This window comes from Amphiprion ocellaris, chromosome 19, assembly GCF_022539595.1.
Source record: "Amphiprion ocellaris isolate individual 3 ecotype Okinawa chromosome 19, ASM2253959v1, whole genome shotgun sequence".
NCBI classification, from domain to species: Eukaryota; Metazoa; Chordata; class Actinopteri; family Pomacentridae; genus Amphiprion; species Amphiprion ocellaris.
The window spans coordinates 3,980,555-3,994,526 of record NC_072784.1 but is presented as its reverse complement, the minus strand read 5'-3'; the positions used below and the strand labels follow the sequence as shown (position 1 = coordinate 3,994,526).

At 39.0% G+C, this 13,972-nt stretch overlaps 1 protein-coding gene across 2 annotated transcripts in view; it reads left to right on the top strand.

Moving 5' to 3' along the window:
• Window positions 1-13,972, top strand: part of LOC111568466 (neurabin-2-like) — a 41,035-nt gene that overhangs the window by 15,162 nt on the left and 11,901 nt on the right. For both annotated transcript variants that reach the window (XM_023270135.3, XM_023270134.3), the window contains exons 6-8: window positions 12,434-12,566; window positions 13,031-13,151; window positions 13,844-13,948. In XM_023270135.3, coding sequence (XP_023125903.1) covers window positions 12,434-12,566; window positions 13,031-13,151; window positions 13,844-13,948 — 359 coding nt within the window. The remainder of the gene's footprint in view (window positions 1-12,433; window positions 12,567-13,030; window positions 13,152-13,843; window positions 13,949-13,972) is intronic.

Below are 13,972 nucleotides of genomic sequence, written 5' to 3'. Positions count from 1 at the left end.
GTGACGTGCTGCTGTTCTCAGATTTATAGATAAAGCCCATTTTGCATGCCTAATTTTTTGGTGACTTTAATCTGAGAGGAAAGAGACGCATTTAATCACAAGCTTAGATTTCAGACAAAAGCGCCATTGGAGCAGATTTAAACACTAAACAGTTTATACAATCTGTTTTGATTTACCCCAAGCTAGCCGTGTACCGACTGTACAGATGTTAGCTGTAGGCTACCTGGAACAGACTGGATTTGTCTGGAGTCATGAACTGTTTCAGTTCGGTTACATTTATGAAACAGATTCATTAATAAGTGCATTGAATCAAGCCTCTGAAATTCCCCTGGCGTACTGTCTCACCGCATAGGTCCTGTTAGATGGATATGGTATCTTTGGACAGCCCTAAGCTAGCTGTTTCCATCCTTTATGCTAAGCTAAGCTCTTTAGCTGCTGGCATTTTCACCACAACACACATGAGAATACAGATTGTTTCACTGAACTGTAAATATATTGCATTTTAAAGTGTTTCTCTACAGTTTATTTTGAATTAAAAGTTACCCATCTCAATAAGACTTTGTATTTAGATTTTCTTCTTAGGCCTAAGCAATAAAACTATATCGTTATCAACCGCTAACACTTCTTTAAAAGCAATATATAAATTGTTAGAATGTTTGATAGTATCATTTTGATGCATCCAAAAGTTAAAGTTCAGTTTCATGAACAGTCCAAGCATTACTCCCTCAGGTGAGGATCCACATGTAGTGGTTCAGTCACTAGAAACCTTAACTTCAGCAGTACAGCTTTCCTTATATTCCTGTCCAGGCATGTTCAGTGTTGTTACTGAGTTTCAGAACTGGTTGCTAATTGTTGTTCTGACATCATGAGTTGCTTCTTGAAGTGAAACTCAGCCAGCAGAGCTCAGACCTCCTCCTGCGTTCAGCAAGTGTCCAGACTGCCTCCACAGAGTCTTGTTTTGTATAATTTCCTCTCAGCTGATGACAGAACCATTTAGACGTTTATTTGAAAGGTCTGGATAAGTTGCACATGCATGTGAACAGCACGTAACATTAAAGGCTGCTTGATGATTTATCACAGGCTGTAGAAAAGCAGCAGAAGTTGCTGCTGCAGGTTGATCTGAACTCACACCTGATGTGTGTGTGTGGACTGGTGTACAAGGCTACCTCTGTGAGTCTGTAAAGAAGCAGTTGGAATGTGGTTGGGTGTGTTTGTTTTCCTTGAAAAAAGCACACAGACGCACACAAGCAGGGGAAGCCATTTGATAAGAATCACAGAATAGAGCTTTGTTTGGCTAAAAAAAACACCTGCCGTGTGTATTTATGTGAGCTGGAAATCGAAGTAATAAGCCAGGATTTTTACTGAGTCTGAGGATGCAATCAGTTCAGACTGAAAGGGAACTGAGTGACAAAGAAAAATCATCTGATTTTACACATCAAGTCTGATTACAGGTGTCTAGTGAATTTATGAACAGTGCTGCAGAGCCTTTTGCTGATGAAGAAGATTGCATGAAATAAAAAGATTTTTTATTTTTATTATAATTTTAGGTGGCTAATGACTAATTTTTTGCTCTACTATCAGCAGAATAACCTGTGCAACTCTGTTGGTATCGGAAAATATATTAAAGAAGAACATAAACACGGAAGTATATTATTGTTACATGTGTTAATACCAGTTGTTAGTACTCAAAATGTAAAGTTGAAATATAACTTTTTCAAAAATGTTAATGTTCAAACAAAGATTTTTTACATTGCTGTATACAATGTATCTGCCACTCCTGGGGTAAAATCTGAAAATTATTGAAATCTGCTGGTTCCACCCATGAAAGATCCTCATCCTTTACTGAAAAGCTTTTGAAACATCCTGAACTTATCCAGAACATAAAGGCTTAAAGTAATGAGAACAACAAATGAATGAAAAGTGATCAAAAATTAATCCAAACATCATACAGTAGGTCAATACTTAAAGCAACCAAACATTGCAATACATGACATTATAGTGCAGATATGCAATATAGAATACATTCTGTCAGGAATATACTATATATCAATAAAAAAGTTGACATAAATATATATATAATACAATTTGATTTGCTAATATTAAAAATTTCCGTGAACAAGTGATCTCTGAGACATACTGTCATTTTATCATGTGTTATTTCTATTGGAATGAAAAGAAAAGAACGATTATATTTTTGTAAACTTGAGATTCCAGGCTTTTATATGTCGTGTTTGCCATGAGTGAAATGGCTACAATAGCTATGTCAATTTTCGGTATAAAGGGAACCAAAAAATTAGTTGAAAATATTGCATTTTTGGGTAAAGTAAAACGTAGCGTAAAACAGTACACTGGGAATGAATTATTTTACTGTTACCACTCAAAATCTCATTTAGGACATCGTAAAAGTTAAAAAAACTCAAGTGGCATTTTGTTGTGAGGTTGTGCATGGTAGGACATCTGGGCTCCCGGAATAGAAGTCAATGAATGTGGTCTTACTGTACTGTTTTAATCACGCAGGGCTATATCAGTGGAGTCCTCATTGTGTTGTTCCTGTCATGTAGCAGGAAATGTTTTGAAGGGTTTTGATCTCACTTTAACACTGACCTTGACAAAATGTCAAACGTACTGTTGTTCAGAATGCCACTAGAAAACACACAAATCCCCAAAGGAGCTCCGGCCACATTGCTCACTCATGGTCACCGTCCCATCACTAATTGAAATCCATTAAATCTGGAACCTGCTGTTTATTTATTTGAAGCACTTGAAGGTTCACTCGCTGGTCACTCGCTGTCAGGGCTCAGTTTTTATATATTTTTTATAGATTCAAGGTTGCACTGTTGCGCCCAGAATTTTTCACCTTGTCTTTTCATGCCAAATAGTACATTACAGTGTGGTCTTTTTTTTTGTCAGTTCCCACAACACATTATATAAATGCTTTGGTTTGTCACTGCCTGAAACACTGAGTGGAGGGGCTCTGTTCTCCCAGCCACCCACCTGTCACAGCACAGGACAGGTTTCCCGGAGTCTTGGAGACGTCGTGCTCTCTTAATGTTTCAGTTCAGAACATTGTTTCCATCCGTGCTTTTGCTACACCTGTTGCAATAAATTCAGTGCATAATGTTGGCTGGTTTCATCGCATCACAGTGTTTCCCACGGGTTGGGAGTTTATTTGTGGTGGCAGGTGGCACAGCGGAACTGATGTGTATGCAGATCAGAGGGCAGAGTGTAACTAAGGTTGTTATCTAACACTACAATTTACCAAAGTTCACAAACACCTCACATGCATAGATGGATGAATGAATATGAATGTACTTGTACTTGGAGTCAGTACTGTGGAAATCTGAAAAATGAAGCTTCAAACATCGAAATCACCCAAGTAATGATATTTTTCTACGATCTAGCCATCTAGTTTTGGGGGTTAAACCTTACCAAACAGTGAAGAGTTTGGTCAATATATAATTGCGGGACTTTTTCTAACAAAGTTGACATTTTTGCTGTTTTCAGGCCTAAAATCATCATGGCCGCCTATAAACAAACAGCACATAGCATTTTTACAGAAAGTATCTTCTAAATATTATATATACAATTGAGTAAAATTGAAAGTTATTTATAAAGATATTGTAGTAAACCTGTTGACATGCCATAAATCCACACTTGACTCACACTACTTTATATTAAATTAGTCAGAAAGCCTTGGAGTCTTGCCAGTCTTTTCTTCAGGAGGAAATGACATCATGTGGAGCAGGTCATGTGATCTGGAATTAACACACTTCCTTGAGAGGTGTTTTTGTAATGGGGAACTTAGCTGAAACTGATTTCTCGGACACAGATACAATTTGTTATTTTCCATTTAAAATTTAATATATTGCCAAAAAGAAATGTCTATCATGATTATCTCAACTGAATAAAAAGAACACAATCAACAAAATTTTTGAATGAGCTCATTTTATTATTGTTTAGCTCATTAGAAGGTGGTTGGTATTAAATTGAGACGGTTATTTAGTTGACATTTTAGTGATATCCAGTTATTTTTTATTAATAAGTGATTGTTTCCATAATAAATAATTCTGGAATTTGTAAAGCCGTGATCATAATGAACATGAAAAACTTTTTTTTTTTTTTTCTTTTTTTTTTTTTTTTTACTTTTAATAAAAATTTATGCAAGATATATCCCATGGACTTCAAAAATCCTTCAATTATATATTGACCCAGATGCTGCTCGGCGGTTGTGCACAGAGAACCCTCTAGTCTCCACTCAGACACTGCAGTGCAGCAGCTCAGACAGGGATGCCGTCAAAAATGAGTTTACAAATAGTAAATGAAGGCATTCTAATATCAACAGAGTGATTTTATCTACCTGGGCAGTGACAAACATAGACAGCTGTGAAGCTAATGAAAGTGTTTAGTAACACCTGACAAAACTTTTGGTTGCAGTTGCAGCCAAAATGGTCGCACTCTTGACCTTAAGTGTTGTTGACAACAGTTGAGCCACCCAACTAAGGATAATCTGGCTTTACATAGCAGACACTCCGTCTATTTAGAGTGCTTTGGCCAAACTTGTGATCCCAGTTGAAACTGAATCCCTCCAAGTCCACAGCCAGTTTCAAACTTCACGGTGATGAAGCAAATTCAGCCCACTTCCTTGAACTAGTTAAAATTAGCCTCCGAATTCTGTTTTCACCTGAAGACCTGTGATCTGGACTCCTCCTTCTACAAATCCTGTCAGTGCCCAGAGATAATCAGTGAGAAGGTTTCCTCTGCCAGCTGCTCCCCGGCTCAGCCAAATTATAACCCAGAGCAGCGCCAATGCCTGAAGACTTGTCTCTATCAGATATGACTCAACTTGAATTTTCTTGTAATCCATCTGTCAGGCCTTAATTTAGGCCTGCGCTCGCATCTTCTTCTTCATCCAGGTGGCATTCACTTCAGACGCTCCTTCAAGCATTTATCAAAGCACATCTACCCCCTGTGTTGAGCGTATTAAACGGTATCCGACAGGGATTTTTGGTCCGGTTCACAGGCTGCAGATTCATCTCAACACAAGTTAGTAAGGATGATTAAAACAGCAGATCCCATGAGCTGAGAACTTTAATTGAATCCTAGACAGCTCCAGCATCTCAGGGGGTCCCTGAATTAGCACCGTGACATATTCAGAGACAACGAGCGTGTCACCACATTTGACTTGGTGTCTATCTGCAGGAATGTGTGCCATAAATTTCAAACCTGTCCATCATATGTCTGTTAGATTTGACACAATAAAATTCAATCACGACTACTTCATGTAGCAACGGCATATGCAAACAATAAAAAACATTACATTGCACAGAAGTGGTAAAATCTAGACATATTTGAACCGCATTTGGCCCTAAATAGACAACACAAATTAGAGGCCACTGTGACTGACCTCAAACTGACAAAGCACTTAGCAAAGTACAGGCTGTAAAAACACGCTGAGCTGCAGGAGAAAACAAACAGACCTCTGAGGGAGGATCCACTGAGACACAGCTTTATGATCGATGTGGTTGGTTAGATGTTAGAAAATGGCAAAAATCATGTATTGTCCTAAACCAAAACATAAAAAGATAGGAAAAGAGGCCCCAAATCCTCCAATTTGAGACACTGGAACTGGAGAATATTTGGCAGCATGGAAATGTCTCAAGCCTGCATTCTTTCAAACATCCAGCAGGGGTCGACTCCTCTGGTGGCAAAAAAATTATTGTATAAAGGTAGAAAATGAGCCTCCTTCTCACTTGATTTATTACCTCAGGAAACATTTTCCTAATGAGTTTTTGGTCTTAATCACGAGTTTGGAGACTTTCTGAATACAGCATGGTGTTCGTTTTGTAGATTATGGTCCCATTTAACATAAAATAGACACTAAAGCAGTGCATTTTTTTTAGGGCAGGGCTACCTTGTGATTGTCAGGTTGCTGCTGCACTGACATGCACAGTTTCCACAAGTTCTCAATCAGGCCCGCCGCTTGCTCATCATGTTCACTTTCAGAAGAGTAAGATGACAATGGTGAAATTCCAAGGTTTCAGAACAATAATTTATAAACCAACCTCAAATAAAATCTTTTGCCGTTGTGTACTTTTATGTAAACGAGGTCTATTTGGCTCTAAATTCAAAAATGAAAGGAAAAAAATTGTGGTAATGGATTGGACTGAAGTAAGACTGAAGGTGTAACACAGATTTGATTGAAAGTTTATACTATATGATTTAAATAATAGTCAAACCAGGTGGGGCCATATTTGAGGGCAACAGGTGTTTGGCAAGTGGGAGGACATTATGAGGGATGTACATCAGTGGTTGCAACGATGCTAACCACAGGTTGATTGCAAAATTTAGGTTGTAACTGCTGCTGTTACCTTGGAAGTATTGCTTACCATTAAATCTTGATGCAGAGTTGCAGTGAAAAAATAAGACAGACGATCATTTGGTTAGCAAAGAGCATCTCATTTTAAATGAAACCAGAATTAGTATCCTTTTTAATGTCAAAGATTGCAGCATTAGATATTTTAATTATATACTGATTGCCACACTGGAACTTTCTAATCTGCATGTAAAGCTATGCTAGCTAGCTGTAATATTGAAGCAATACTCAATATTTTAATTACATATTATATATCAATATTTGAATTATATATTGATTGCCAAACTGTAACTTTCCCATCTGTATGTCAAGCTAACTAGCTGTAGCTGACAATAGTATCTAACCTTGTTCAAGAGAGTAAATTTACCCCCAAAATTAAGTACTGCTTCATTTAATTTACAGTGTGTAACGTGCAATCCAGAACTACAGAGTCATACCACACTTATGTAGACTAGAATAGCAGCAGCCTCGCCCAGTCCTGATCCATCTACCTGCCTCACGTCCACCGGACTGCAGTGACTCAGTAGTTAATTCACCACTTAGCCAGCATGGATTAGCAATGTGTCAACCTGCTTCTTTTTATAGCCTCGGAGCATATATTTAATGTAGAATAGTTTTTTGTTTGTTGTTTATGGCCTTTAGTTGTCTTTATTGATCATAGCCATGCTGTGTCAGTTTTGGTTTTCGCTGCTGGACCTCTGCAGTCGGCCTGTGTGCAGAGTCAACACTTGGACTTTATAGGCTCCACATTCCAGCTGTTCATGTGATGTCCGGAGTTTTGTTTGGCATGTTTGATTGGTTGTAAGTTAACACGGCCTTGAGTCGAGACGCAGCCCGTGGCAATAAACTAAGAATCCACATGTACAGTAGAGAGGCAGCTCAGCCTTGTGCTGAAGGTCCAGCCTGCTTCCTGCAGGGATCCTCTGTGGCTTGGCTTTAATCCAGTGTAGTAGGCTCACAGCCTTTGATTGGCCAGGCTCTGCTGAGACCGTCGGTCCAGAGAAATAAGTTTGTTGGGTTTGGACTGTTTCCAGAGAGAATTGATCAATCATTGAAGTCATTTCTATCATTTACTGGATCCAACTTCATAAATATATTCATTTGTCCACGTTTCAGATATCTTATTTTAATATTGGCTCATGTTTTGTTTATTCAAAGCTGTGTGCTATCGAGCTAATGCATATTAATGTTGTAATGAAAGGTTAAAACCTTGATGCGAGTCTTGGGACTGAAGTGATGAACTGCTGCTTTTCTGTTTTATTTCATTATAAACCAAATATCTTGAGGTTTAGTTGGTATAAAGATGTTACCTTTGACCCTAGTAAACTGGCACACCCTTTGTTGTTAGCCATTCCCAAGCTAATGTTGACAGCAATGTTTCGTATTTAACTTGCATACCCTCATGTGTAGGCAACTTGTATAAAGAAAAGGAAATTCACATGGTAAATGACGTTAGACTTCACTTGTAATGTCCTAATCTCATCTCACCAGTGCATAGTATGGATGAGTAACTTAATTTAAAGTAAAATACTGTATACATGCCATCGAAACTATTCATTTTTTTCAACATATTTGGACAGATTTGATCCACTTTGAACAGTTTCTACAGGTAAAGGTGATATACTTGAATGACGCCACAAATAAAAGAAGTTTTTTTTTAATCATTCATTGAACAAAAATATCAATAAATGTAGTACTAATCTGTGGAAAAAGTAAGTGCAACCTTGGCATTGGAGGCTACTTTGACCAGAAATAATTCCTTGTGACGTTTTGCATGATTGTCCATCAGTCTCCATCAGCTGGCAGAAAGCTGCAACCACTCTTTCATGCAAAATTCCTCACACGTACGGTCCGTTTCAAATCCTCCACAACATTGGGATTCAAATCTGGGCTCTGACTTTACGATTCCATCACGCTCCGTTTCCTCTTTCTGAGCCATTCCTTGGTGGATTTGCTGTGTGCTTATCTTGTTGGAAGGTCCACTTCCTGTTCGGCTTTAAGACAGATGGTCTTACGTTATCTTCAAGCACTCTTTGATAAGATGCAGAATTCAGAACTGAATCAGTGACTCCAAGCTGCCCAGAAACCATAACATCTGTCTGTCCGGTCTGCTTTTAGTGTGGTCAGATGACTGTATTTTTGATCTGTCTTTCCAGAGCACATTTTTTCCTAAAGATCTGCTCTTTGCCTGTTTGTTGTAGTTTTGGTCCAAACAGAGCTTTTTTCCTGGCAGGTCAAGAAGTTGTGCAACTTCTTTCTGACTGTAGACAAAGTCCTTTGACGGCATCAGTTGCAGAACTATCTGCGGATCCTGTGGGGAAATGGTTGGTGTTTTCGTTCACATGACTGATGGTATTTTTTTAGGGATGTCCGATATTGGCTCCAATATGCCGATATTGTCCAACTCTCAATTTCCGATTCCGCTATCAACCGATACCAATATATGTGGGCTATATAACTAATTTTAGGTAACATCCTATATCTCCTTTTCCAAATGTAAAAACATTGTCTGTGCAAAATAAGAAACTACTTCAACTGAAATTATGGATAAAATTCCATTTTAAAAAAAAAAAAAATTTTTTTTAATTGTCTCAAACAACAGTTCACACTCTCCCGCGGTTTTCATGATAGGCAAAAAAACTGATAATGATATTGACCGATATTACATTTTTATGCCAATGTCATGCCAATAATATCGGTGAGCTAATATTATCATACATCCCTAGTATTTTTGTACTCATTAAATCACAAAATGTCTGGGTTATGTTATGTATATGTTGAGTTTAGCCTGTGGGCAACATCACCGCACACAAATACCCTCAGGGCAACACATCTGATGCAATATCAGGACGTACATACACCACTTTCTGGCATTAGTTACCCATAAAACATTTAAAACTAACACTATCCTGTAGATATTCTTTAATATTTTCTCATATTTGTTTGTATTTTTTTCTCTGAACTTGTCCATAGTTGTTCTGAAGGGTCATCTTAGCCAATCAGCATGCAGCTACCAGCCGTATCACATTATTCTTTGTTGTTGTTTGTTGTTCCATGTGTTGACTTTCCTGCTTGTTTTTGTGTTTGGTTGTCCGGGGCAAAGTTCATGACGTCTGAGGGGAACGCTCTGAAGTTACACACACACACACACACACACACACACACACACACACACACACACACACACACACACACACACACTTCATAGAGCTTTAAAGTTACTTAACAGGAAGGAAATGTGACAACAGGAAGCAGTTTAACAATCCTGCCCTCTGACCCTGTTTGTTGTGTATTTGTGTGTGTGCCTCGGTCTCCCACACTCAGGGGAATGTAAATAATACTGTGACGAGAAACTCCTACACATGAAGGCCTTTGGCTCTGTCTGTCTGCCTGCCTGCCTGTCTGCCTGTCTGCCTGCCTGTCTGCCTGCCTGCCTGTCTGCCTGTCTGTCTGCCTGCCTGTCTGCCTGCCTGCCTGTCTGTCTGTCTGTCTGCCTGTCTGTCTCACACACACACATTAGCATATCTAACAGACGGCGACAGAGAGAGAGGAGTCAGTGGCATTGCCAAACTCACACTGGGCAAGCCTGCGGTTGCCGTGGAAACGAAGCCACGTGACCACGGAGATGGTCACCGGGGAGACAGATGCTGCTGACCTTTTAAAGTGGGGGGAGGGGTGTTGCAGAGAGCAGGAGAAAGGATGAAGAAAAAATATCTGGAGAGGGTACAGAGAGAGTGTTGTTTAGTTATTGTGCTGGAAGCCTCAGTGACGGAGGGAAAGAGGAACGTTGCAGATTTTTATCAAATAGTATCAGAGCATGTTTCCAGTATACACAAGCTTCTGTCTGAGGGTAGTTGAAGAGAAGTAAGAAAAGGTGCAGACAAGCAGGTGGAAGATTGTAAAACTGACTCACATAAAGGTGTAAAGGACAGAATGACCCACTAGACCTCAGCCTATTAATAAACAGGCAGCTCCGGATAGTAGCAAACTATTGTTGCATTCTAATATTCCTTTTTTTTATTATTATTTTATTTTATTTTTACTGGACATTATACCAGACATTCTGCATGCAGCTGATACACAATGGCTGAGTTTTTTTTTCAAAATGCAATATCTTTGAATTAAACATGACATTAAAAAAAAATACAAAAGAAAGGTTAAGACTTCCTCACCGTTTTGCTTCAAATCAAATTAAAGAATGACCATTAGGAGTGTGACAATATCTCGATATGGCGATATATTGCGATATTTTGTCTCCCGATCGATTATCGATATGCTCCCGCCAAGGATCGATATGCTCCCGCCAAGGATCGATACTTTTATTTAACATACGGCCGCTATAAACGGCTCTTTCAATGTTCATTGCTTATTGGGCAATTCCTTGGTGGTCCGCTAGGGGAGCTCCTCCCGGGAGTGGCGGTGAAGTGGGCGGAAGTCGCCAGGCGAAGAAGATACCCATAGAGCGCTCAAAGGGAGAAAACATGGCGGCAAAAAGCGAGAAACAGAAGTTGAAAGATGCACCGGCAGCTTACAAGTCAAAAATGTGGGTACATTTCGGATTTTACATTCAAGCGCTGGCGACATCATCAGTGTTCAGAGAAGTATGTTCACTCCTGAACATGCTGAGCAGCTGCTCTTTCTCAGGAAAAACATGCACATCCCTGTGTAACATGGACATGTCCAGAAAGTGGATCAGTTTTGTAGAATTCTCAGTGTTTAAGTTCTGAAATCTTTGTGATGTTTAAAAACGCGCTTTTTGAACTACATCATTTCTCAAGATAAATCATTTTGATATTTGAACGTAAGCTTAAGCTGTTAAGTTTTGTGGTATGTTCTGTCTAAATGTGCAGGTAGATAGATGCCTTGCAGTAGATTTGTACTTGATCGCACTGTTACACAGAAATGGTGTCGCTGTTTAAAAAAGGAACAAATAGCTTTGTTGCTGAAATTTTGCACTACAATAGTGATTCTTTTAAGAAAGACACATTTGTTTACAACAATATTACAATAGAATAGTGTCGCTTAAGAAGACACTTGTATTTGTTTACAGAAATGTTACACTGAAATATTCTGTTAAGGCACTAATTTTTGACAGATTGTGTCAGTCACGCTTCGCGATGCAGTTTGATGATGTCATCATTTGCGTGCCAGTAAATGCCGGCAAAATCCAGGCATTATTTTATCGGTTTTCATGATAGGCAAAAAACCCCCCAAAACGATACAGATATTGACTGATAGTACATTTTTTTTGCCAATATCGGGCTGATAATATCGGCATCCCTAATTTTAATTGATTCCACTTTCATTGAGGAAATAGATGTTTGGACATATTACATGAACATGCTGTGTCACATCAGCATCTTAACTTTCCTGTTGTTTTCATTTACAGGCACCATAAAATATTGTTTCCTTGTCTGAAAATCAAATCCAAAATTTCTGCAAAAAAAATTCACCAAATTTCTGAAAATTTGCAAAACCTTCAGGAAGAAAATTTCAATAATTCCTTAAAAGTTTCCCTTAAAAGATTTATAAAGAATAAAATAAAAAATCTCCCAAATTAGGCAAGAAAATTCTTGTATTTTTAAAAAAAATGAGTAAAAATCTTCCAAAAATAATCCTAAAAATATCTAAAGTGATTACATATATAGCAGTAAAACTTCTGATTTTTCTTTCAGAACATTCACAAAAAAATCTACCAAAATCCAGTGAATTTCGCTTGATGTTGGTAGATTTTTTTTTCTGAATGTTCTTAAGAAATATTTTTTTTTATATTTGTTTTTTTTCCACCAAAAAATGCTCAAAAATTTCCCCAAAATGTTGAAAATGTGGACATCAGAAGTTTCACTGTGAAAATATATTTTTTTTTCTCCACATTTCCAAACTTTAAAATGGGCCAATTTGACCCGCAGGATGACACGAGTGTTAAATTCAAGAGTCAGAAAGAAGTTCTGAGGCCTTCAAATTCCCGAGGGAACATTCTGAGTCCATTTGTTGTGTTAATTAAGAGCTAATCCAAAGATGTGGAGTCTATCTGACCTCTGATCTTCGCCCTGTGTGCAGGTCTTCACCACCTACTCCAACGAAGACTACGATCGACGTAACGATGACGTCGACCCCATGGCGGCCTCGGCAGAGTATGAGCTGGAGAAGAGGGTGGAGAAGCTGGACCTGTTTCCTGTGGAGCTGGAGAAAGGTTTGCACGTCTTTACAACCGCTGAGAATCACTCATTCAAGCCTCTTATGTAACCACACACACACACACACACACACACACACACACACACACACACACACACGTACACAATAACTGACAGGATGCCGCTAGTGGACATACACTGTCTGTCAGCTAACAACTCCATTATCCCCTTATGGGATTAAACTTAGCGTGGATTAGCCTAATTAGCAGCTAGTAATTTTGGAGGTAATGGATTTGAACCAGCAACCATGCATGACGGCTGCTCTCAGCTCTGCATAATAGCTGCAATACAGACAAATGTGTAATAGCACTGAATATGGATAAATGTTTTATTGGGTTTCCTGTCACTGTGTAATACGATTATCGATTGTAATTGCAAAATATTAAATAAGAATGGATTGAAGATGCTTATCGGTGTTGTCATTTTCAGTCCTGATTGTGTTTCTGCCCGTGTCTCTCAGACAGTGATGGTTTGGGCATCAGCATCATCGGTATGGGAGCAGGAGCTGATATGGGCCTGGAGAAACTGGGGATCTTTGTGAAGACGGTCACTGAAGGCGGAGCTGCACAGAGAGACGGCAGGTACCATGATCACCTGAGACTGGTTTCAGCTAGCTTAGCATAAACTAACTGAGGAATGGGGGACTTTTGGCTTTGTTTTGGTTTTTCATTAGTTCCTGACAACAAAAAGGCTCTTTAACAAGCTCGTTGTTTGGTGTTGTCGCCTTTTCCTTGGTAGAGATTCCTGCAAAACATGGTTGCTAACACTAGTGCTAGCTCTATTTCAATAGCTGGCTTTCTACTACAGGAACTGTAGGAAATGCCTGAGGTAGCGCCAACTTTTACATCAAACGGCTCTGTAATCTATGCTTTCAGTCCGTTTCCTATGTAGTTTAAGATCCAACTGCTTGGACCCCAATGCTAACTCCAAGTGCGTTAAAACAACGACTAACTGCAACTTTTAGACACAACTTCTTTTTTTTTCCAGCAAAATTCGCTGGACTTTGGTAGATTTTTTTTGTGGATGTTCTAAAGAAATATATTTTTTAACATTTCATTTTTTCCACCAAGAAATGTTCAAAAATTTCCCAAAAATGTTGAAAACATAGACATCAGAAGTTTCACCGTGAAGATGAACTGCAGCTTCTCAAGAGTCCTACACGAGGAGTCTTATTCCCACAATGCACCTCTGTGTCTCTCTTCAATGCTGGACCTCTGCTGTTGTCAAACATCTCTCTGCATACAGTATGTTCTGTTTGTGCTGGTGTCTGTAGGATCCAGGTGAATGATCTGATCGTGGAGGTTGACGGGACCAGCCTGGTTGGAGTAACTCAGAGTTTTGCTGCCTCTGTCCTCCGCAACACCACAGGAACAGTCAAGTCAGTTTCACACACATGCAGCCT